Source organism: Centropristis striata, chromosome 5 (assembly GCF_030273125.1).
Source record: "Centropristis striata isolate RG_2023a ecotype Rhode Island chromosome 5, C.striata_1.0, whole genome shotgun sequence".
NCBI lineage: Eukaryota > Metazoa > Chordata > Actinopteri > Perciformes > Serranidae > Centropristis > Centropristis striata.
The window spans coordinates 29,001,085-29,027,906 of record NC_081521.1 but is presented as its reverse complement, the minus strand read 5'-3'; the positions used below and the strand labels follow the sequence as shown (position 1 = coordinate 29,027,906).

The following is a 26,822-nucleotide window of genomic DNA, read 5'->3' as shown; positions in this document are numbered from 1 at the left end:
TGTAGAATTTACAAGGTGCTCCAAAATCTAAACGATATGAATGGAGCCCATGGAAGACAGCTAGAAACACATTTGATTTTACTTCACCACGTTGCAAAAATAAAATATGAATAATTGAGTTCCTAGGAAAGTCGTAAAATCATCAACAAGCCATTAAGTAAGGCAGACAGAGCAGTGAGCCCCAGAAGTGCTTTAAACCTGCAAACTCTTTCACAAATCCAACTGGGGGTCGCCAACATCCGTTGCAAAAGAACTCCGGTCCTGTCTATCTCAACACAAAATTAGAAGACTTCTCACTTGATCTATTACCTCAGAAAAAACTATCGTGTCAACATTATGGTCTCAATCATTAGTTTAAAGTATTCTCCAATACAATATGATGTTAACTGTGTAAATAATGGTCCCATTTAGAAAAAATAGATGATAAAGAACCATATGATTTGGGGCGTTTGTAATGATGCTTCAAACGGGCAGTCCTAAAAAACCACTGGGTGGCGTCACGATGACTATGTCCATTATTTATATAGTCTATGAGACAGAGCTTACACTACAGGAGCAAAAGTATGTGGACAATTTATCATTACCCTCATATTAGATTAGATTAGATTTTACGGTCCCCAGGTGCTTATCGCGCTCTTTTGTTTAGAGCAGCAATGGCTGCAGGGATCATGCTTTTCCCAAGGCAAGCCTTTTTCACACCTTATAGTTCTGTACCTCCGACTGGACGGCAGTGAGGTGAGGTACTGGTTGAGTGGATGTGTGATGTGCTGTTCTATTGTAGTTGCAATGCGTGAGATGGCCCTGTTGTTCAGTTCTGTGAGACTGGGTGTTGGGAGTCCGATTATTTTGGCAGCAGTGTTGGTGATACGTGTGAGTTTGTCCCGGTTGGTGACAGTTAACATGTTGAAGAAGCAGGAGGAGCAGTATATGAGGATTGGCTGTATGATGCTTTGGTACAGCAGAAGGAGAAGATGAGGGGAAACATACACTCCTTTGAGTTTACGGATTATAGACTTTGTAAGCTCCTCTTGAAAATGTCGAGAGGAGCGTAGGTGGTGGTGTGTAGGTTGGGGGCAAGAATGGCTGTATGTGAAAATTGAAGATCTAATTTCAAAACTATATGCTAGTACCACTCCAGGTTTATTGATGGGTCGAAACAGGAAAGGCCCTTCCTAAACTGTTGCCACAAAGTTGGAAGCACACTGTTGTTGTTGCCTACACCATCATTAGCGTCACTGCAGTTAGTTTCTCCTGGCTAGGTTATCTCCAGGAGTGTCCTCATCAAAACAAACAAACCATGGGATTATAACTGGTAAAAATATGATGAAATAAAAATGTGACTGAAACTAGAGAAGTCGATTTATGACAACGGGTAGATTCTAGATCTGCCCTACTCTGACTATTCCCCTAACCCTAACCAATCTCACTGCTCATGGCTAAAACTAATCAACCCAACATCAGCTCAGTAGGTTTGCATTTGCATCTACCACCACAGCTCTACCAACAGCCACAGAGAGGATATGATGCCATTTCATGAAGATTAAGATTAAGATCGTTTTTGCACACACAGCCAAACAGCGAGTAATGAATTTGTCCTCCTTTAACCCATCCTATACACACACCAATGAACACACCAAGCTGAGGAGCAGCAGGTAGCACAGTACTGCACCCGGGGAGATGTGGGTGTTAGATGCCTTGCTCAAGGGCAACTCAGGCACCTATAAGACCTGGAATTTAAACTTCTGGTTACAAGCCCGATTCTCTAACCTCCAGGCCACAGACTGCCCATGCCATAAAACATACCATTACCTTTAACATTAAACAAGGAGGATAATGTTAGTACCCCAACAAAATATACAGCATACGTCTAGTTGTTTTGAGACATGAAAGACATGTTTTTATACTTTTAAGTGGAGCTAAGGAACCTTGGAACAAGGAACACAGCCACACACCAAACATTACCTTATGTAGTTTTAATCATCCATCCATTCATTCATATTCTTTAACTGCTTATCCGAACCCAGCTGAGATTGTGAGAACATGCAAACTCCACACAGAAGAGCCGCAGGCCGGATTCAAACCTGCTATTTTATAATGTTAAATTTAAAAATAAGTCTCTATAAAAAGGTTAAGTTTTTAAGTTACTTATTACTAACACACAATTTACACTATCATAACCCTAGACAGACCACATTCTTGGTAGTAGCAATTTAAAAGGAACTTCACTTGTGACCTCTAGTGGTGAAAAAAAAGAAACTGAAATTATATCTCTAAAAGAGCACAGCATACAGCAATGGACAAGGCTTATCTGACAATATATAATTTGCTCTTTTTGGTTAGAGAACGATGCTTCCCAGCTCTCTTAGCTTAACTAAGTTACAGGGGGTACTGGTTAAATATGCAGTGTGGGGACTTTTGGCTTCAAACCAGTGTCATAAACTAGAAAAAGAGCTTCACTCAGTGACTTTATTGCGCTAAAGTCAGGGATTTAAGTGGGTAATTAAAGAGTCATGGGCACCAGTCTGTGGTATCCCTAACACCCAGCTGTGCTCTCTTACCTGTAAGTCTTCTGTCCCTGCTTTAACATGACTGTCCTTGTTTTTTGAATGCATGGGATTTCACTGGTTTGTCCTGTAACAGACATGTAGAAGTCAAAAACACACATATAGCAAATGTAACACAGGAGTCAAGGTTTCATTTCAGTTTATTCAGTTACGCCGTCCCATCACAAAGGTTTATTTGTACATTCATTACCATTATGAACAGTATAAAACCTTCCAGACATGCACGTCTTTATGTGTGAGTGTACAGTATGTTATATTTGATTAGTGCTCTATTTACAATAAAATAAAACAGCTGAACTTCATACAAATATTACATGCAGTATACATTATGAACAAAATCAATAAGCGCTTTGATGTCATCCATCATTGGCCAGCAATGTCCCACATTCAAAAGACTAACTTCCGACTTAAATACACTTCACAGGCCGCAACTCTCTGCAGTTAATTCTTTATTGATACTCCAACAAACATTTCAAGTAAGTCCAACTACTCCGAGTGTACTCTCCCTGGTCAGAAAGTCCTTAAGTAATCCACCGGGGGGACAATTCTGACATCCAACCAATCCTATTTTGGAACCCACTGAATTATTAAAGGACTTTTACAGAAAACCTTCTCCAACATGTAATATTACTTTGCAGCCTTGTCTGTGTGCGCAAAATAACTTCATAATGCTGCATCAAACCAAAATAGAAAAAATAAGTATTTAAAAAATACTGAATTAGACAAAACAGCAGCAATTAAAAAAAACAAAACACGGTGAGCGTTAAGGTTTCGGATGTGACGTACCTTTTTCACCTGAGATTAGATTTATTTATAAAAAAGAACATAAATGAGACCAAGTGGCACTTATAAAGGCTTATAGCACTGATTAATGCAGACATGAAAGCAACACAGTGCGACTGAGAAAGACTTTTGCACAAACATACATAAGTGATATATGTATAGGGCTGGGTATCATTTAAAGGTTTCTGATACTGGTGCCTATTCCTGTTTTGGAAAAAAATTACAGAAGGTATTTTTTCACAAACATACTTTGCTAAATATAACCAAAAATTGGACACATGCCACAAAAAATGTGAACTTCAACAGAAGTGTAATGGATGGATTAATGGCTATGTGTTTATACATAATCCGGTATGTATAAAAACATGCATACACGGGCAAAATAAAAGATATCCATACAGTACTATGCAAAAGCCTGTTTTGATAACGGATACTTTTATTTTGAAAAGACGAAAAGAGACTTGAACCTGTCAAACGTAAAACTAACTCAACTAAGATGATACTGTAAAGATAACGGCAAGGAGTTCAATGTTTTATGTTTTAGCCCCTGAAGAGGCATGAGGTTAGTTTTCACAGTAATCTTGCATATTAAACTGTGTTTTGTGTTTAAATAAGTTTTGGATAAAATTAAACCTAGTAATTCATGCTAGCAAGGTTTGATACAATAAGCTAGTTTTACTCAAATTAATACTCCTTTATTTCTGTGTGTTTTATAATTGTTATTGCAACTTTTAGTTTGCAAACTGTAGCTTTATCCAACTTAATTCTCAGCTCATTGGCTTTCACATACCGCAGAACTGAACGCTCGGCCGTGTTTCAGTTCAGTGATTACTGATCGACCAAATTCTTAACGACCATGAATCTATCATCAATTAATTATTCCCATCCCTATTCTGGACAAAACTTTCTCTGACCTAAGGGGCAAAAATAAGGAAACATGATGAATCCCAAAAACAAAAGTGTTCTTGCTCATTGGGGCCCAATGAGCAAGCATCCAGTCCTTTATGTCCCCATTATATCTGCACTTGAAGAGTAGAGTGGTATACAGGTTGGATACCCAGCCCAACATACAGCACATTTCTGACATGTCTTTCAAAAGAAACTAAAAACCACAACATAAACCTAAAAATGATTGTTTTAGTGATCCAACACAATCAGCCAAATTCCACAGTTTAAGGCAACTACAAAACGGGAAAATAGTGCTTCTTCATTTAATTTTAGCGAATCGGCCGTTTCCTCCAGTTCAGTCAAGGTTGTCCAAAAGGCGACATTGTCATTGCAAAACAAACAATCTCAGTGTTGTAATAAGAGCAGTCACACACTGTCATTGACATAGCAGTGGTACTCGAATCAGTGTTAATGCTAAGGACATATTTTAACACATGCCCTACTACCCTCAGACTGTAATTTGTAGGGTCTTCTTTCTCCAAGTAAAGCTTTAATATTGAATGCTATTACAGACTATTGAAAAGCACTAATCTGCTAAAACAGATGCTACACTTGCTAAGTTAAAAGGATATTAAAGGGTTCTATAAACCTCAAAATTACACCACTAAATGCCTAGTGCAGAAAGGGATGTTTGAATTCACACATCTGTATTATCAGTACACATCTGTATTCAACTGTACAGTACGATGCCACCAACCACTAGTGCAAAATAAAAGCAATAAACCAAGACGACTTGTAGCTTTCAGTCAATAACAGATTCATCAAACAGACTCTTACTCGATACTTGCCCACACTAAAAGGGAAAGTATACGTTTTAAAAAATCACCTCTCAATTGAATAATTTAGTAACAGTTGTTCCCCGTTTCTCTACAATGGAAATACAAAAGCACATGTTATGGTATTAACACAAACTGGTTCCAATAAAAAAGGACTAACAGCAAAAACAACGTGCAAGTTCTGCATGGAAGCCTCCACTCGTCTCTACAGTGGAGATAAAAGGCAAGTCTGTTGCATTTCCTGATTTTTTTATCTGTTAAAATTGGTAAAACGAGATCTCAGATAGACGACACGAGCATGTCAGATAACAGTGCAACTGTTACATATCCAGATATTTGTCATATTGAGATCCTCATTCTCTCAAGCCAACGTAAAATGTGACAATAATTCAGTGTAGAGGTATGTGCCCTTAGCCACACCAAAGCTGATTATGCGTTGATACTGTACAGCGATGTACACCTGCTCTAACTGCACCATAGTCAAGTTCAGCAGAGCATCTTTTAACTGTTACCGAGCAAGGAGTGACTCTTATCTTTTGTGCGATCAGAGGGCGTTATTTCTGTGTGTGCAAGGCAAGAAGTGTGAATTTACCACGTTGCAAACAAGCATTAACTGCCCCCTTTATATATGGCTTACTTGACATATATATCACAGATTCATTTTTTTTTAAGAAAACATTAACAATTCTCTTATTTTACTGTGCAGAGAAGCTGCTGGTAATGGATCATTTTCTTCCTCCCCACTCAGCTTCCTCATCGTACTAAATACTGTATGTGTTTCATCTTTTTCAGTCTTGTCAACATTTCAAAGTCAAAGCTCGACTTGATGTTTATTTTGTGGACAACATTCAGCACGATAGATTTGAATGCACTATGTATTGAAGATGAAGTCTTCCCATGACACATAACTACTGTATGCGCGTTCTACAATTATCCACCAGCACCACACGGAGAGTACAAAATATCACACCATGTGATCCCAGACTTTTACTTCATTCAGTGTATTTGTTCTGCATTGCTGCTATTTCTCTAATAAATGAATAATAGTGATTATCACTAGGATCACATGAAATCTGTGGTATCATTCTGGTTATTTATTTAATTTTGAGTGAGAATGTCTTTGCTTGTGCATCACTGTGATGTGATCTGCCGAATGCATCGCTACTTCTGCAGGAAGTGTCTCTGACAGCAACATATCAGTGAATCTGAGGTTCATCCTGTAGTGAAACAACCGATAACTACGTTTCATTTTCAGTTTTTCAACTCAGTAAACACAGGCTGTATGCCGGAGTAACATCCATCTATCCTGGAACTATATCTGAGTGGCTTCCCACTGATCTGTGCATGTGTGTGTCTGTCAGCACCAGGGTTCCCGCTGTGCTCTGCCTCGGGCCAGACTGTCTGCCCTCTGCCAGGCACTATTCATCAGTGCGAGGGCCTCACCACAGCGCTTCTGCACCGACGGATCCAGCACTTCCCTGTGGGGAAGGTCAACCTGCATGTAGAGAGGATAAATATCAGGGTTTAGCCAGATGGACAGCCTGTGGCAGAAGTTCTTGAATTTAACACCTTGAACACTAATATTTTTGGGAGTGCAAATCTTGAAATATTACTTTTTTCCCCCTTGAAACCACTGAGAAAAACAGTTAATCTTCCCACCTGGAAAATGGCCTTCCATGTGTTGTCCAACACCTCCAGCAGTCGATCTCTTTCTTCACGGCCACTGAAGTACAAAACCCAGGGAGGAAGGAACTGAGTCCGATCTGCCGTAAACTCCTACAGAGGGTGAATGTGTGAAGGTTTACATTAAATCTCCTAAACCCAAGAGAATTGTACCAGTGCTATACACCGATACCATCACGTTATTACTGAATTAGGAAACCTAATGTCTATAGTTGTAACTAATGCATGACTTCCCTTCACATGGTCTCTGTAGGAAAGCCTGCTGGTTTCTGTTAATATTGTTATCATCGTGTGTTTCTTAGTATTGTCATAGTTATGACGTCACCCATCCATAAAGCATGTGCGTTGTCATTCTGACATTTCTTCAATGTGTGAACAGCAATGGATGCTGGTTGTGTGCATTAATGCCCTAACACACGCACGCACGCACGCAAGCAAGCAAGCACGCACGCACGCACGCACGCACGCACGCACGCACGCACGCACTTCATTAATTCAGCACTTATCTTAACATCTGGACGAATAATCTTTCAGTGTTAAAAACAGTTCATAAACTGAGCAAAGGCCCATTCTTAAAAACTGAGGGGAACTTCATTCCATCATTAAAACATCAAAACTGTGTAGCATTTGTGTCACACATGAATGCAGAAAGTAATTAGCCTAATTGATTGCATGAAGATGAGTTTAACAGATGGAGACTCACAATGACGCAGTACTCCTTGTCGGCCTCCACGCTGACAGCGGTGACATCACAGATATCGACGCTGCCCAGCGAACGGAAGAAGCTCGTCTGACAGTCCTGATGGCAAGTAAGCATCTTCCTGTCTGTCATCACCAGGCAACTTGGGATACATGGAGTGGGGGCCACACCCTGAGGGATGACCTGCAGGTAAGGCAGCTGCAGTTTAATTATAGCATATGTATATAAAAACGTGGATGCCTCTTGCATATTATGAACATCAGCAGATGTTGCTACATAGTCCTAGGGAACTTTTTCAGGGACTTAAACAGCCTATACAGCTAGAACTGTGCATTCCAACACTGAGTATTTGTTAAGGAGTGTAGCACCCTATAATGTAATCATTTCCTGAAAATGTAATAAAATGTGCACTTAACTCTATTATATATTTTGTTACATTATTGGTGAAGTTATTACATTATTGGGTTTCATTACATTTTCGATAGAGTTAAGAATGAGAAATTATTACATTATAGGGTGCTACAAGGAGCATTTATGCACATGCATTGTGTGATATTATCACAAACAAGTGCTGTGTTTGTCCTAATTCAGATTTACATTTCTTCTTGATTTAGATAGTGGGACAGAAAAATAGGAAAGAGGGAATGACATGCTTAAGAAATGTAAGAGTGCATGGTGAGCAGGGTTGCAAAATTCAGGGAATTTTCAAAGTTGGAATCTTTCCATGGGAATTTATGGGAATAAACCGGGAATTTACTAAATTGAAGGTTGGCCCTTAACAGAGAAATTAAATATAGTTGGGGAAAATATAGTTATAATTTAGCATAAACAACCAGATTTCATGCAAGTACACTTGAATATCTGCTATTCCCAATCACATGTACATAGCACACTGCTTATTGTAGGCTACTGAGGCCACGCCCCCCATTGAGGCCCCACCCCCCACATGAACTGTGCATTTACTTTATTTTTGAATGGGTAGGGTTGGGGGATGATTAATATTTAACTCAACATTCATGATTTTGTTGTTCAATGGAATTGAATTAGAACATTGAATTAGAATTGATTGTTTAATAAAATAATAAAAACTTGAAAAAGTTTTCCTTACAAATAAATCTGTTGAAATGTTTCTTTAATTGTAATTTTTTGCATGGGAGTGTGCTTATGACAAAATGTTTATATTTATGTTTGGATATGACACTCCCCATGGAAAGTTTCTGGAAATTTACCGGAAATTTTCCACCCCTTTGCAACCCTAATGGGGAACACTTGCTGTATGCACTAAACAACTCGTTACCCCTTTGGAGACGGACTGGCAGAGCAGCTGCATCCAGTCGGCCATATCTTGCTCATTGTTGGCGCTGAGCTCCAGTGGAGGGCGCTCTGTCAGGATGACCTGGAAGGCGTGGGGACGCTCTGTGCTGTTTGAGCGTCGGCAGCCTCCACAGTGCTCTCCTCTGTTGGAGCACAAAGAGCAATAAAGTATATCAGTAAACGTTGTCTTCTTAGAGTGTTGTTTACTGCCAGTAGGAAAAGCACTGAAGTTATAAAATAGATAATGGCTGAAATCCATTTTGCTGCTTCAGCTCTATAGTACTGGTATTGTACTGGTACTGTGGTTGCCTCTGAGAAATCGCCACATGGATGAAGGCACATCACCTCCAGCTGAACCTCTCAAGAACTGAACTGCTGGTCCTCCCTGCTAAACCTACAATACACCATGACATCAACATCAAAATTGACTCCCTGTGTCTTGCCCCCACCAGGTCGGTGAGAAACTTAGGGCTGATGACTGATCACCAACTCACCTTCTCCAGTTATGTCGCCTCAGTTGCCCGGTCATGCCGCTTTGCACTTTACAACATCAGAAAAATCAGATCTTACCTAACTCAACATGCCACTCAACTCCTGACACAAGCTGTTGTAATCTCAAGACTTGACTACTGTAATGCCCTCATGACGGGCTTGCCAGCCTGCACAGTGAAACACCTTCAGATTATCCAGTTCGCGGCACCACGCCTGGTCTACAACCAGCCAAAAAGGTCACATGTCACACCGCTGCTCTGGCTACCTTTTGTAGCCTGCATCAAATTCAAATCTCTAATGCTTGCATACAAAGTTGTCTCCAGTACTGCACTCACCTACCTGAACGGCCTGATACAGGCATATGCTACCTCACAACTGTTGCTCTTTCCAATGAACGGCGCCTGGCTCTGCCAACTGTTCGTTCAAGGCAATCCAAACTCTTTGCGTTTGTTGTTCCCCGTTGGTGGAACGCACTACCAGTTCCTACTAGAGCAGGGCCTTCTCTCCTAGCACCACACGACAATTCTACTCCTTAAAGAATCGTCAGTAGCACTTATTACTGCACTAATGGCTCTTATTGCACTATACCTTGATTGCTTCCCTTTTTTCCGTAAGTCGCTTTGGATAAAAGCGTCTGCTAAATGAATAAATGTAAATGTAAATGTGTTGTGCATGCTTACCCCATAGTGACTGACAGCACAGGTGTCACATCAGTTCTTTCTGCATACAGGTACAGAATCCCTTTGCTGCAAGAGAATAACTTTTTAGATTCACCTAATCAGAAGCTTACATAAACATAACATGTTTTCATATAATATACTACGTAATACATTCTAAGGCGTTAGTCTGTAATGATCTTTTCTCAAATAACCTGCTTGATACCATCTGAAAATAAAACTGATGTGTGCGACCGGCCCCTACCTGAGGACGAGGTAGCAGCTTTTCCACAGCTCTTTACCCAGGTAGGTGGTTCCAGCCCGGTACTGCAGGGTCCCCTCCTTGGTGCTGAATGGTTGTCCAGATGTTGGTGGGCCACCCTGGGGTGACAAAGCCATGTCCATAGGATCCTCCCAGTGGACCAGTGAATACAGTTGGATAGACACTTCATATACCTGGAGAAACAAGAAAGTACTATTAACCACTGCTCTAGAGGTCAGCCAAAAGAATAGGAAAGTGGTCAAAAAAAAAAAAAAAAAGTAAAAGTAAAATCATCAACATTAGCTCATATAAATGCAAAGGCTACAAATGATCCATTTACCTTACAAGAGAATGAGAAGCTAGACACCATAACAGTGTTTTGCATGGTTAACTTCACATTTACATAACTGTGTTTATTGCATGATGATGCAATCCAAAAAAGTCTGCACTGCATTACTAAGCAATTTCTATATCTATAGAAATACACATTAACCAATTTTTATTTGTACCTATTCTTGATAACTAATTACTTTTGTCACTGATTTTCCCAAAAAGCTCCCTTTCTTTTTCTTGTTTCTAGTACAGTCGAAAGCTGGAAAACTTGAATGTCCTGGTTAAGACAAATGTATGTTATTTTGTCTGATAATTAAAAGTTGACTAGCTACATGTGTATCAGACCAGACCTGTAGTAAAGAGTTAATAACGTTTCTGTGAAGTTTAACATGTCTGTACCTCACAGTGAGATTCCTGAGAGACAAACTTAGTGAGAGCCAGTTTCTCCATGGTAGCGTCAGTCAGCACAGCGGGGTACGGAGGCTCACGACAACCCTTCACCATGGCTGACTTGAGAACAGACAAGAACCACCTGAAAGTAAAGAAGGATGGATTGGACAAAGTCAGAGGAAAGACTAACAATCATCCACTGATTTGTCCTGTGTGGCCCACGTAAGACCACAGATATACACACGAGCAGCTGAGATTTTTGTGCAAAGACACAAGGACAGTATCAAGAAACATGCAGCAGGGATAGACAGGTACACTCACAGAGTCAGAGAGGAGTCAGCTGTGTCCAACAGGAATTTTCTCCGTCTGTTGGTGCAAACCACCGTCACTGTCTGTTGGTCTAGGCCCACCTAAAGGAAAACAGAAGAAGAACTTAGGCTACGTTCATACTGCAGGCCTTGATGCTCAATTCATATTTTTTGCTCAGATACGATTTTTTCGTTTGGCTGTTCACATAGACTCCAGTGTGAACCGCTCATGGTCCCAAACTGACCAGCATGCGCAGAAGAGCAACATTTTTAACTTAGCGTTATAAGAATGGCGTATCTCCTTTAAGAGGCAGCGTGTGTGTGGAGTGAGTGGACGAGCAGCGGGTGATATTCAGCAGGAGATGAGTGGAGAAAGGATGAAAGGTGGTCACTTAAGCAGTAAATGTGCAGTGCAAGTCACAGTTATAAGGTAATAAAGTATGCAGCTATCAAGACCAAGTTGAGCTCCTGTGCATTGCTTTCTGTTGTTAAAGTGAAGGGGGTTAACCCTGGAGGAAAACACGTCTCTGGGCTTTCTGACCACAGTCGGGGAGCCAGAGTCACGCGACTTGCGCTCAGTCTCTGGACAGTTTAGCTTAGTTTAGCTGTTGACAGTTGTCGAAAAGGCTTCTGTGAGAAGCGAGAAGAGGTTTTTGAATGACGACTGACGCTATGTCAGCCTATTATATAGGAGGAGGGTCCCATCCCCTCCAGACATAGACGTCACCCTTGCCAGCCATTTAGGGCTGGCGTAATGTTATTAAGCTTCTGACGAGGTCACGCAGGAGGTGTTCCCCATAGTGAGACACGAAACGAATGCTATGAAAGAGAACATCAGATATGTATCCGATTTAGGACCACATATGAAAGTGGCCTGGATCCCATTTGAAAAAAATGGGAGTGATGCTGTTCAGACTGTCATAAAAAGGTCGGATCTGAGTCACATATGAGCAAGAAATCAGATTTGGGTCACATTTGCCTGCAGTCTGAAGGTAGCTTCATATCAGACACCAAGCCAGTTTCCGTCCCCTCCACAGCACCGAAACAGCACTCCTCAAAATCACAAATGACCTTCTAATAGCCTCTGATTCTGGTTTACTCTCCATACTCATCCTTCTTGATCTCACAGCCGCTTTTGACACCATCTCACACAACACCCTCCTGGACAGACTTTCATCCATAGGCATTACACACACACCCCTCGCCTGGTTCACTTCCTACCTTTCCTGCCGCACACAATTCATCCAACTGAAATCCCACAAGTCCCACACTTTCCCTGTTCCTGCCGGTGTGCCCCAGGGATCTGTCCTGGGGCCCCTCCTCTTCATTATCTACTTACTCCCTCTCGGTCAGATTTTCCGCAAACATAACATACTTTTCCACTGCTGCGCAGATGACACCCAGCTCTACCTCTCTACCAAACCCTCCTCATCCCTTCCACCGACCTCCCTTACCCTCTGTCTTCAAGAAATTCATTCTTGGTTCTCATCCAACTTCCTCAAACTTAACAGCTCTAAAACTGAAGTCCTCCTGGTAGGCACCTCTTCCACCCTCTCCAAATCTAACAGCTCCCCCATCTCCATCAACAACTCCATCGTCCCTCCCTCCCCTCAGACTAAGAGTCTGGGTGTCATCCTCGACAGTACTCTCTCTTTTCACTCACACATCAATAACTTAACCCGGTCTGCATACTTCCACCTACGCAACATCTCTCGTCTCCGTCCCTCTCTCACTCCACACACCACTGCCATCCTCGTCCACAGTCTTGTCACCTCCCGGATTGACTACTGCAACTCCCTGCTCTTTGGTGTCCCCAACAAAACCCTCCAGAAACTGCAGCTCCTCCAGAACTCTGCCGCATGCATCATAACCCGGACTCCCACCATTCATCACATCACCCCCATCCTGCAAGAACTCCACTGGCTTCCAATAAAACACCGGATCAACTTCAAAATACTCCTCATCACCTTCAAAGCGCTTCACAACCTGGCTCCACCATACATCTCGGACCTCCTCCACGTCTCCACTCCTGCCCGCTCACTCCGCTCCTCCTCCACCCTCCAGCTCTCTGTCCCTCCTGCCCGCCTCGTCACCATGGGCAGTAGAGCCTTCAGCCGCTCTGCTCCCCGGCTCTGGAACAATCTCCCTCCTGACCTCCGCACCATTGACTCTTTGCCACTTTTCAAATCCAGACTCAAAACTCATCTGTTCAGACAAGCGTACACCACCTAGTCACCCACTCACCATCTCAATTCTGTTCGATGTTTTATTTTGTTGCCACTGTTTTGAAATTATTTTATGCTTTTTTGTAAAGTGACCTTGGGTGTTTTGAAAGGCGCTTATAAATAAAATGGATTATTATTATTATTATAAGCTAAGTTCATGCTCCATTTACTAGCTGTCATTTCATGCTCGAGTCTCCATGATTCAAAAATATCTCATAATTAATTCTACATGGTTCACACTGTGCACCGTGCAGACTGCAGAATCAACCATGATGAGACAGTTGGAGACAACAAACATCAAGGAACACTCAAAGAACCCTTATTTCCATTGCATGGTTCGGCTCAACCTCTTCAATCCTTTCATCAGGAACCAAACACATGAACATCTGCACTGCGTCAATTGTACAGCATAGTGTACATGATGTATGCCGTAGTTTTGCACACTGAATTTTAAAAAATCTGGGTTGAGTGGATAAAAAAAAACTATTGATCGTAGTTCGGGTTTGTTCAGGATGTTCTGTGCCGATCTGCACTATTTTAACTCCACCTTCTAGTATCCACTCAGCTTGTTTCAAACCATGAATGAGGTGGTAACGGTGGTGGAAGAAGTATTCAGATCCCTTACTTAAGTAAAAGTACTAATACCACACTGCAAAAATACTCCATACTCTACAAGTAAAAGTCCTGCATTCAAAACTTAAGTAAAAGTACAAAAGTATCAGCATGAAAATGTACTTGAAGTATCAAAAGTAAAAGTAGTCATTATGCAGAATTGACCCACTCAGATTGTTAAATATATTATTAGATTATTTGTATTGATGCATGTATGTAAGCAGTGTTTTATTATTTGTAAAGATATGACTAATTTTATCTACTTAATATACTGCTATGAAGTTTAATTTAAAAAAAGTCTAATCACTTTTAATTGATCATGTTTTTTATGCTAAATCTCAACCTGAAAAATAACTAAAGCTGTCAGCTAAATGTAACGGAGTAAAAAGTACAAGATTTGCCTCAAAATATAGTGGAGTATAAAGAAGAAGTATAAAGAAGTATAAAGTTACAAAAAATGGAAATACACAAGTAAAGTACAAGAACCTCAAAGGTGTACTTAAGTACAGCACTTGAGTAAATGTACTTAGTTACATTCCACCAATTGTAACAACAAATGTACCAGGTACTTATCGCAATGGAAAAGGGGGAAAAAATGGAAAACCAAAAAAAAGAACCAGTTAAGTGACGTACCATGCAGTGGAAATGTGACATTAGACGACCAAAAGAAGACAACATTAAAGGATTCATTCAATAGAATACAATAACAGCCGCCCAAGCCATGGACAAATGAGACAAAATATCAAACCATGTTGTGCAGGACACTCACTGAAAGATAGTCCAGCTCATTATAAGAAACAGCTTCTTCTACCGTGTAGGGCTTCTCTGCCGCACCTGTGGAGGAAAACAAAACATGTTGTGAGTAGTGTACATGTTATTATATAGTATTTCTGGACTATAGCATAACCATATGAAATGTGTTCCCAAGTCCCTACAACATTGCGTAGATGTTATGGGAAAATTACAGTCGTAGAAAACTTCAGGTCTGCAGGGATCTTTAAAAAAAAAAACCTCTTAGCGTTAGAGATGGTCGCCATTGGTTTGCACAGTCAGAGAATAATGCCAGTATCTCATGTGAGAAAAATCTATTGCGACTCCCAGTAAAGATATCAGTATGCCCCAACTTGTACTGGTAATAAAGGCAGGCCATGCAGGGTTTTTAACAGCTTACCCTTCCTAAGCAGGTAGATGTAACAGTCGGTCAGCAGCAGGTAAAGGGGCTGCAGGTCCCCCTCCATATGGCCTGTGCTCATTCTTATCATCTGAAAATACAAAAGAGAAATTCTGTCATTCATATTCATCTTTCTCAAACTGTTCTGTTCACTAGAGATGGGTTCTGGAAATTGGATAGCTGACTGTTTTGCTATAAGTACAGCATATAATAGAATATAAAGGCTTATTTTGTAGTCCATCATCTGCTATGTTCATCATTAATCCCAAACCAGTGAAATCTTTATTCACTTGATACTTTAAATGATTTAGGCTAATCAATCTGCATTTTTTATTTGTGTGTGAAAAAAGAAGGATTTTTAAACAACTCATACCAGATAGATGCAATACAACAGCCTGAGAAAAGCTGTTAAAAGGTAAGTGGCAAACTTGCAACACTTCCACTGAGCAACAGTCTGAAAACCACTTCTTCCATGTCATAACAAGTAGGAGTTAAACAATACAAACACTGACATAAGATTCATTCTTATTTTCTCCAGAGAAAGCAACTTCTTTCAAAATGAAAAAAGAACAATGAGTCTCTCTGTCCTCACCTTGTAGAGCTGCTCCTCATTCTCTCTGAACACATGAATCATGAGCAGTAGTAAGTGATTGTTGTCCACCCTGAAACATGAAAAATGCAGAACATTAGACACATTATAAACAACAACACACAATTCTTTTTTTTCTATAGAAACTCCTTACTTAAACTCTGCAGGATGAGAAATGTCTGCTTCCTCAGTAAATGTGTTCTTGGTGGCTTCCACTCCTTCTTCCATGTCTTCCTCCCCACTCTTCATCTCAGACTCTTGTCCTGCTGACGCTTCTGCCTCTCCTTCATCTTCAAGGCCACCTGAAAGAGTTTGTGACTGGCTAAGCTCTGCAGAGTCATAGTGGCCACCACCCGTGGCAGCAGAGCCTGGACTGTTGGTGGTAAAGCAGCATAAGTCTTTGGGCGCAGGAGAGGCCTGCAGGAAGCTGTGGCTTGTGGCCAGAGGGGAGAGAGTCGTCTCTCCTGGGGCGGGGTCAGGGGGCTCGCCCTCGGAATCCTCTCGAAAGGGCTGCTGTGCAGGGGGCTCGGGTCTCCGGTCACAGCCTTCACAGCTTTTCTCCTCTCTGTGCTCCCAGGCCTCCTCCTTATCCAGAGCCCCGTTGAGCCGGTCCATGACATCACGGAGGGGTTGGCCCACGGTGTCCATGGAGGTGTCTGTCATCTCCGGGAGGCGTAGGCCTTCTACTCCGTCCTCATCTGCTTCCTCCACAACCTCTGATCCCCCTCTGCTTCTCCTCAGCTCTGCCTCTCCTTCCAGCTGAATAACAGTGCCGTTTAATGAGTCGACATCCTCCGAAGCCAGGAGGGTGTTGTCCATGTCCATGTGCTCAGAAGACACAGAGTTATGGATGCTGCTGCTGGAGTCTGTGGAGCCCTTCCCTCGTCGCTTCTTGGCTGGTTTTCTTCGCCTTGCCATCCTGGAAGATCACAGTGGTTAGCTGCGTTTCCTCCATTTTACTACAATTAGGCTATGTTCAGACTGAAGACAAATGTAACCCAAATCCGATTTTTTTTGCTTGTATGTGACTCAGATCCAATTTTTTTATGACTGAACAGCACAAATCCGTTTTTTTTTTGTTTTTAAATCGGATCCAGGCCACTTTCATATGTGGTCCTAAATCAGATAGATATCTGATGTTTACTAATGCGACCTCAGTCTGAACAGTCATGTCGCATTTCATCCGACTTTTATGTCACCCTAGCTCCCCGACTGTGGTCAGAAAGCCCAGGGAGACGTGTGTTGTGGGTAAACCCCCTTCACTTTTAACAACAGAAAGCAATGCACGGGCCTCTACTTGGTCTTGACAAGCTGCAGGCTTATAAACTTATAACTGCACATTTACAGTTTAAGGGACCACTTTTACTCCTTCCTGCCGACCTGTTTCTCTGCTCGTCTCCTGCTGCCTATCACCCGCTCGCTCTCTTTCGCTCGTCCACTCATTCCACAGACCTGCACACACACACCCAGCCTCTTAAAGGAGACACGCCATTCTTATAATGCAAAGTTAAAAAGGTTGCTCTTCTGCGCATGTGGGTCAGTTCAGGGCTGTGATCGGTTCACATTGGAGTTAGTTGTAGGCCACATTTAAAAAATAATGTGAACAGCCAAATGAAAAAATCGGATCAGAGCAAAAAATCGGAATTGAACATCAAGGCCTCCAGCGTGAACGTAGCCTAATATTAACTGTGCAGAAAGAATGTGAGGCTGAAGCTACTCTACCTGATGACCTCCAGCTCGTTGCCGGTGCTCTCCGTTTCCTCTCCAGTGTTGATGCTGTTGTGGCGGCTGGCCACGTGAACCGGCGTGACATCGGCTGAGGTGTTGGTGTCGGAGTCCTCGTTGAAGGGGTTGTGTCTGAACGTGGGGCTGTGCGGGGCAAGATGAGCTGCTAGCTTCACCTTGACTGAACCGGCAGAAAGAACCACAGTGTCGCTGATGACTGTTTGGGGATCAGAGCCGCTGGACTGCGGGCAGCTGGCCTGGTCAGTCAGGTCTCCTTCTAACATGAGAAGTAACACCAAGAGTTAAAGGAACAGCCATTTGGTTCTTAATATAGCAGAGAAGAAATACACTGCATTTTTGTCACTGTGCCGCCAGTAAGATGAGTGATAAACTTAGAAATTTGAATGTTTTAAAACAAAAAGTATTTAAGAGTAGAGTTATCTCTACTGCTAAGACACATTCAGAATTATTGTTTTTTTGCTTATGTTTTCGTCACCAATGGAAAGTTGACCAACAAGACAATTTCACAAAAACTTTGTGTATTTCTTCATCAGCATTGCACACAAACAAAGGTTAGGGGCTGCAGAGTCCTTTGCAGTTCTTTGGCAGAGTCAGAGGCACAAAATGCAATGCAGACATCAAGTAGGTACACGAGCAGCAGCTTTACTTGCAGTGGCACAGGCCTAAGTCAAGCATTACTTCTGCAGCTAGAGATCCGTCATACAAATGCCATGAACATGGAATTAAAATAAAATTTGCAGGAATTAGCATTTTTGATTTATCATGACTGCACTGACAAGCTAGACCAAATTACTAAAGATCCTCTTTTGACATTGAAACATTCACCAACTTCCACTAAATACTTTTAAGGGTGTACTTCATACTTTTTTCAATTACCTGTCACGTTACCTTGAATTCTCTGAAAAATGCTGCATGCCTCCACTGTTAGCAGATAATATGTAAACAGATAAAATTTAAGTAAATCATTAATGAGTTAAAGTAAATGGAGGAGAGGTTTAACATCTGTTTCAAACTCTCACACAACTTGTGCATTATAATCTTGTTTATCTCAATTAGCTCAATGCTTCCCAAATAAATGTTGCCAAAATCTTACTATTTAGTGAGCAAATCCTTGAGTCTGTGCAAGTTCAGATGGGTAGTACGTCTGCACATAATTGAGACGTGGCAAATATTACGTTTTTGGCAAAAAATACATTTGCTTGGGAAGTAATGAGCATACAACTGGAATAACAAGACTTAGAATATACTGTTGACACAACTGGTGGTAGAGTTCAAGATGTTTAGATGTAGTTTTGGCCTCAATTTACTTCAATTCATTAAGGATTTACTACCTTTTTGTCATTGTGGAGACATACGGAAAAAGGTAACACGCTGTGACTTTTTGATATATAAATGGTCATTTTAAGGGTGAAGTATTCCCTTAAGGTATGTGCTTATCAAAACGTAAAACATTGACAATCTTTGTGTAGCAATACAAAGGAATTTGCAATCTATGGCCTGAAGCAACTCTTGTTGACGGTTACCTCACACCACAGTTGAACTGAACCTAGACCAGTGCCACACAGGAAGAGAAGGCATTACAAACACCAGACAAACAAATTACACAGAGTAACAGAGACAGGCTGGACGAGGTGAGTACCAGGCAGCACACCAGGCATTTATCTTGCTGTGGTGAATAATAAGGCAGAGTGAGCATTAGGATCATTTACCAGAAGAGCAACACATGCAGAACATGACAGATCCATGTACCCACCCAAGACCTGAGCTTCTTCACAAACTTACCAGGCAACTCAACTCATTATGTATAATGAAACCTTGTATATTGGTTTATTTACTACTTACTGGAAATAATAGAGTATCAATAATATCAGTAATGATATTAATAATAATTATAATTATTATAATAACATAATATCTATTCATGGCCGCCAAGTATCGATATTTAGCATTCCGACGGCTGGCGAGTATTTTTCACCCTTTTTTGGTTTGTTTACGGAGGCCGTAGCGGGCTCACTTATAGGAATATAATGGAGATCACATGAAACAAGAAGATCTAAGGAATCTTTAGGCACCATGTGCGTCGTGTCTGGAAGTTGTCAAAATATCGCTGCAAAATTGTATCTTTTCTTATGTTCCATTCAAAAAAATTCAGAGCAGTGAAGCTTGAAGTTGAGGAAAGTTTAAGAAAATGCTGCAATTCTTGTCGCTCAGTTAAGTTTCAATTCACTGAATACTTTGTTGGTCTTATTTGACAAATCAATTCTTGATTTAATTTAATTTAATTTTAAATGCAGTTAAACAGTAAAATCGCAATATATTTTATCGCAAAATGCTTAAAATCGCAATAATATCTTATCATGACTCAAGTATCAGGATAAAATCGTAAAAAAAAAAAGGCTTATGTTTGTGGGCAGGTTTAAGAAAAGGTAAACATAGCTTGTTTTTTTATGATAATAAATAATGCTACTGGTGTCCTATTAATTGTTTATCAAATCGAGCGATCAAAGTCACTTAATGTAACTTAATGTATATTATTGGCAATATTGCCACACAACTTTACATCCAAACCTACATCATATCCAACTGAATCTTTTCCTAAAAGTAGAAGCACTTTTACCCATTTCTTTTTGATGCTTCTTCTCATGTCTTCAGATCAGCAGTCTTTTGCACCAGCTAGTTGTTGTTTTTTTGTTTTGTTTTTTTACACATTTACATGTCTAACAACTGGCTAGAGTACCCAGCATGCATTAAGCACAAACTGCGGGATGGCCATGCCAGATAGGAGGGAGGGATGAAAGGGCAGGAAGGGGAGGGGTTGACCAATGTCCCACCTTCCCAGTCTGCACTTGGCAATGACTGCAACACAGGGAAGATGTCACCGAAATCATAATCTAAAAAAAGGAAGGATAACATTCAACATTAGAGAGATGATGTGGAGAGAGGAGATTGAGGTAATGGCACAGAAACAGAAAAATATCATGATATATGGTATATGTGAAAAACAGAATTGATGGGGTAAAATAGACAAAGTGGGAACTAAAACTAAAACAGGGAAACTGACTCAGAGCTTTGTGGAGCGTGATGGGGAAAGCATTCAGTGAGCGCTGCAATCGCCCCAATGAGAACATTCTGTAACCACGAGCTTCTGCACGCCAAGTGATCCTTTTGATAAAATGCACTTTAGTGTCCGTGAGTCATAAGAGTCTGGAAGGATCAATCCAGCTTCTGCTTCATCATGCCATTAGCATGAGTTCGCACAGTTCGACATCACTGTGCGAAACTGTGCCAAAGCATACTGTGTGTGTACTTGCATTCCAGCAGGGCCCTACTAAATCATAAACCTAAATATAGAGGCTGCCATTCACATCACAATGAGTCCACACAGTGCCCAGAGCAGCACATAGAACTGACACTAGATATTGGAAGGGATAATTCAACAGGCAAGGAGTCTGATTGGCCAATAAAGATTCAGAATTAAAAGCTGGTCAAAATGATTATTAAACCAGTTAGTCCAACCATGAGTCGCTCTTCTTAAATTAGACAATCACTAGTGATCAATATTTGTGCTTGACTAAGAATATGTATTTGTTTTTAATTTATTTGAATGTTTCAATCATCCTGGCTGTGTTAATGCATGTGGTTTACATTTTGGCTCTAATTTTCTGTTTTTATTGTTGTTTATTTTGACCCTTAAAGACAAAAATGTCCCCACTGTTAAGTCCACTACATTTTTTTGATTCCAGAGATTACAGCATAAAATCGTGCATCCGTTTATATCAGACTTTGAATCTAGAGCTCTGGCATCAAAATCGTAATTTTATTATTTTAGCCATCTTCTCATGCTTTCTCTTCAGGGCAAATGCATGTCATTTCTTCTGGTTTCCTCTGTGGTTATTGCTGCTGTATTACGGAAAAATAAGAATGCATCAAAATCAATGTTGGACAATGTTTGACAGATTCCAGACTGTTCCTCCTTCCATTTAGTATGCAGAAATGATTGAATTTAGTGATGGGCAATTTGGTCAAAATCTCAATTTATGAAAAATAATTTTACATTATGATTATGGAATGTATCACAATATTGTTTTATATTTTCAGTTAGAGACTACGCCATAGACACAAATGTGAAAAATGATTTGCTTGCGCAGGTTATTGACCACCAGGCGCATAAAATAGACAGACTCTGTTATATCTGCTCTCTTATTAGAGAAGAGCAGCATAAACATCCAGTTTACAGCTTCTAATTTTAGCTGCTGCTATCCATCATTAAAATGACATATGTAACAGGCATCACATCATATCAGTTGTCACCAATTAAACATTTATTCCATGAGTAACTTGATGACAGGCCAAAACAAAACCTGGCCGCTGTTCTGTGTCTGTAAGCCAGTGATTGTAAAAGAAGAAGTAACACTGCTCTGTACCACCACGACACAACCGCAAGTGTTTCTGTCATCCCAAGAACTCCAATGGAGCGACACAATTACAGACGTCACTCTCCGAGCTAAATTTTTATTTACTATCAATAATTTCAGCTTTATAGTTCTGAATCAGGACCCTCAGTATTTGGATTAAAAAGATTGTGACAAATGATGTGTGGCAAATTTAGAAAGCTACAGCAGTTGTTTCAACGTGTTAAATTAATATGTAATCAACATGTACAGGTGCATCTCAATAAATTACAATATCATAGAAAAGTTTATTTATGTCACTAATTCAATTCAAAAATTCGAAATAACACATTATTTAGATACATTACGCACAGAATAAAACATTTCATGTCTTAATTTATTGAATTTCTTCTAATTATAATGATTATGGCTTACAAGACTTAAAATTCAGTGTTTCAAAAAAAATTGTATGTTACAAAAGACCAATTTTAAGAAGCATGTTTAATATGGAAATGTTGGCCTCTGAAAAGTATGTCCATATATATGAATTCAATTCCTGGTTGGGGCTATTTGAATTGAACTACTGGAAATGGACTTTTCCATGATATTCTAATGTATTGAGATGCACCTGTAGGGTGATATAGGTATTGGACCAGACTGTATCAGTAGATATAGTCATAAAACAAGTCAGATCGACATTGGGGCAAATAAAACTGATCTGGACATTCTTACTGCTTACCTTCACTGGAGGGGGCTATAGCACTGTCATCCCACTCCAGGTTGGTGGAGGTAAGGGAGGTGAAGGAGTGCAGGGACAAGCTGTCAGAGCTGGGCAGCCTCTCCTCAAAGTCCAGAAGGTTGTGGGGTTTGTAGTATTCTGGCATGTAGGGGGCCACGTCCAGATAGGGAACATCCTGAACCAGCAGGAGCCAACAGAAACATTACCTACATCCTGCTAAAAATGTACGAGCTACATTTCTCCTGATACTGAAATTAAAAATGTGCTCACCAGCTCCAGATCAAATCGAATGAACTCCAGGCCGGACACCAGCGTGAGGAAGAGCGTGAGGTGGTCATGGCTGCAGACCAGTGCGTTCCTGGCAGAGAAGAAAAGCAGTTTGCTTCATGTGAGTGACTGACCACAAAATAACTTTTAGAGCATATTAATTTGTACTCTAACAATTCCTGAAATGCAATATAACTTCCACTTATTCCACTCATTTTTTAGACTTACTTGAAATAATACTTCTGCAGTAACCCTTGATTCTCCTGGAAGAGGCGTAGATAGCTCTCTAGAGAGCTCTCACTCAGTGCCAAGTATAACCATGCACGGCCTACACAGAAAAAAGAAGAATTCTTTATTTATCATATAATCCACAGAATGAGGAATGATGCTTTACCCCTCCGAGTGCTGTATGTGTTAGTGTGTTTGACATGTCTCACTTCGACCGAGGTTGGTTGCTATGTGCTGAAGTTCATCTATCTGACGGACAGCCTCTCTTCTGGTGAAGTGTAGAACCAGGACCCAGTAGCCCGAGGAGATGTCCTGCAGGCTGAGTGATGACACAAGAAATATATTTTTAGAACAGAGATATACTTTAAAATATCAAAACATTGATCAATTCTTTGTAGTGTGGGTCTAAAAGCTGTTGAAATAGTGAAATTAAAGGGCCATTCACACCAAGAATTATGACTGATAATGAATGATAAATATATTGTTTTAAAAGAGTGTTCTATCTTAAGTGGAGGGCGAAGTGCACCTCCATGCACCTCTCCTCTTCCCAGTTTGCAATCTACTTGCAGGAAGCTTCTTACCCGTACAGCAGAGCATGGTCCAGGTGTTCACAGAGGCGCTGAAGGACTCGGTCATGATTTCGGATAGCTGGAGTCTCATCTTCACAGGCCGCAAAGTAACTCTGCAACTGTAGAGAGACATGGTTTCTCTACTGTTTTGCTGGGAAAAGAGACATTTTAACTCCAATTCCACTTACAAAGTTGTTACTATTTCTCAATAGATGTAATTAAACAGTTATGAAAGAGGATTCTGCTTTAAAATAATGCTCATTAAGATGTTTATTTTCTGAACAGTTAGGCTGGTTTCATTAGGTTTCATTGTCAGGCTTTGATGCGTGGATCTGGAGAGGAAGGTTTTTTAATTATTTATGCTGCATAAACCAATCCTGAATCCAGCTTCAGTTTAAAATTTTATCTGTATTTTACCATTTGTGCAGGGCACACCAGTGTTATCAGTGACTGCTCAGCCATTTGGCATGTTGAGTCATTCTCCAGGGAATTTTTTAAAGGACTTTCAAAAGCTTGCAAAACTGGCACTTTTTGGCTGTGATGGATTTTTAACATGATGATCAAGCTATTTCATTGTTTTGGTTCTGACAATCTCCACACACTGGATTTTAAATACAATACTAACTACAGGATGGTCAGTTGGTGGACTTCTGCCGGCAAATAAGGGGTGAGCTCTGGGCACTGGTAACATGGGAGTAGGCAAAACAGTGTTCATCTGAATATACTGGCTAAACTGCAATGACACAAAGCCTGTGAAAGTCTGTAAAGTTTCCCTTTAAGGTTGTTTATTGGTGTGTACACCAATATGAAGTGAACACTGCAATAATTGTAGCCTTTTTTCTACATGAACCAAGGTTCGGGACAGTGCAGCAGGACAATGACCCTACAGTGCAGCATACAGTCAGAGCAACCAAAGAATTTAGTAATAAGCAGTGGAATGTGACCTAAATCCAACTAAGTATGTGTTTTGCTGCTGTGGTTCCAGTTTGCAGGTACTTCTTGTGTTGAAATTTTAATGGTTAAGACCAGGCTGAAGGCGGTAACCCATGAAACCGTGAGTGAGCTGACTGCAGTTAGGTCTGATCGAGCTTCACCAAAGAAGATAGCAAGTGATGTCTGTTGGCTGAAGACTTAAGGCAGTCAGGGCATATGGTTATTAAGGAAATGCAACAAAGTGTACTTGGTCCCCTCAAATTTGAGAACTGTGTATTTCAAGGACTGCAGTTCATCTGATGTGTATGTACTTAATGATCAAAGGTGCTACTTTTACCCTTAAGGTCAATGCTTCATTTAAAATTGAATGTGATGGATGGGGAGTGAAAGATACTTTGTATCCTGTGACTATCTCCACATGACTTAGCAGTGTTTGTTTTACTTACACACTCCTTGGAGGCTTGAGGCATGCCATGTTATTTGCACTTTCCCCAGTACTTTTGCAGTCTTTACAATAAGAGATAAACGGGGTAATTGTGGTTAATAAGCTTTTTTGCATTAAACGCCGATACACTAGTAATGGGAAATTACTGAGACAATTGAGAGAATCCATGCAAAATAAAAACTTAAAACTAGGTAGTTTCTCAAATAAATGTGCAAACATGCAGGAAGACCAGGAAGGAGGATGCAATGCTGTCGGTCAGGTTATGAGAAAAGCAGTTTCACAACATCAGGCACCGCTGGACAAAAAATTTAAAATATTTCACAACCTCAATGGAAATTAATTGCAAAGATCTTCTGGTTAACCCTTGCAAATGTGTCCCCCTGATATTGTTGCAGGTGTGTTTACAACACATGCCGCAGTGTGCAAACACAGGAGCTTGATGCCACTGTTGTTTTCCGCTGTCAAAAATAGAAACTAGGCCACATGACAACTCTTAAACATTAAATGTGAATTGAGAAATAGTAGGGAACAGTCTGTTATTTGATCGTAAGTAAGAGAAAGGCCCTCCCGTGACAGAGATGGTAACATAATGTCCCATCGACCAGAAACTTGCCCTCTTTGACAGACAAAAGATGACCTAACGTTAGCTACAGTAATTCATGAGAAAATACTTAAATTTTGTGACAATATCTAAGTGTACCGAGCAACCAGGAAAGCGCTTACCTTCTTGACAGACAGAGAGATGTTCTCCAATATGCGATCCTTCACTTTCAGTTGATCCATCACTGGTGTGTTGGCTGCTCTCAGCAGGCTGTCAGCTGACTCCCAAAGCTCAGCTCTTGTTTTGCTAAAGCTAACGACGCCCGCATAAACTAGCTAGCTAACATAATTTTGCCCTCCAATGCAGTTGGCTGCCTAACTTAGGACAAAGCTACGACTGGCAAGTGTACACACTCAATTTGACAGCACAGCCAGTTAAAAGAAACACCATGTTAATGCCAAGCGAGCAGCGTGATCAGTCAACCTCTGTCAACGGGTCCGGTTAGCCAGCTAGTGTTAGCCTAGCTCCGCGTTAGCTGGAGCTACTTGACTTTTTTAAGACTCGAGGTGGGGGTGGCTAGCAAGTTTTAGAGTAACGTATGGTAACTTTTAATTTTATAACCATTTCCCCGTTTCATCACTTTGGTTAGCTACTGTGAACTAAAGTGTAACCTTTTCGCGTATAAAAGTAAACTAATTGCGTCAAAGTCACGGGTTGCTAGGGTTACTTTTTGTGCTACTGACCTAACTGTTGTCAGTCTGAACTCCTCAGCTCTGTCGGTGCCTTACGTCACCATTAGCCTCCTTACGCCTTATTAACGCCGGGAGCATCAAAGGGACTGAACCCCGTTCAGAAGCATGGCAATTAACAGATTATTTTGCTTTGCTTTGTGCAAAACACAATGAATACTAACATATGACTTGATCTTTGAATAATCAAAACTTCCTCCTTAATTCGGTGTGCGTGGAAGACTCAATATTTTAACTTAATCCTAAATAAATCTGCGTTTTGAATGTAGTGACTAATAGTAAAATACCATATACAGTCATGGGAAAAAATATAGGACCACCCTTGTTTCTTCAATTTCTTGTTCATTTTAATGCCTGGTACAACTAAAGGTACATTTGCTTGGACAAATATAATGATAACTACAAAAA

The 26,822-nt window shown here is 40.7% G+C and overlaps 1 protein-coding gene across 4 annotated transcripts; it reads right to left on the bottom strand.

Moving 5' to 3' along the window:
• Window positions 1-2,686: 2,686 nt before the first annotated feature.
• On the bottom strand, window positions 2,687-26,635 carry plekhm2 (pleckstrin homology domain containing, family M (with RUN domain) member 2). 4 transcript variants are annotated; one of them, XM_059333017.1, is made up of 20 exons: window positions 25,848-26,635; window positions 23,759-23,865; window positions 23,387-23,496; window positions 23,178-23,277; window positions 22,953-23,040; window positions 22,683-22,857; window positions 20,384-20,443; window positions 17,529-17,808; window positions 15,961-16,725; window positions 15,810-15,879; window positions 15,218-15,308; window positions 14,816-14,880; window positions 11,223-11,311; window positions 10,911-11,043; window positions 10,182-10,372; window positions 9,941-10,006; window positions 8,752-8,911; window positions 7,458-7,652; window positions 6,731-6,847; window positions 2,687-6,566 (listed from the first exon to the last, which is right to left on the bottom strand). In XM_059333017.1, exons 1-20 carry the CDS (start codon window positions 25,905-25,907, stop codon window positions 6,429-6,431), a joined length of 3,060 nt encoding a protein of 1,019 aa, XP_059189000.1. In that variant the 5' UTR covers window positions 25,908-26,635; the 3' UTR covers window positions 2,687-6,428. The 4 variants fall into 4 exon arrangements, with proteins under 4 accessions (XP_059189000.1, XP_059189001.1, XP_059189002.1 ...); XM_059333018.1 differs by having other exon boundaries at window positions 7,458-7,637; window positions 25,848-26,599; XM_059333019.1 differs by lacking the exon at window positions 20,384-20,443 and having other exon boundaries at window positions 25,848-26,633.
• Window positions 26,636-26,822: the final 187 nt, after the last annotated feature.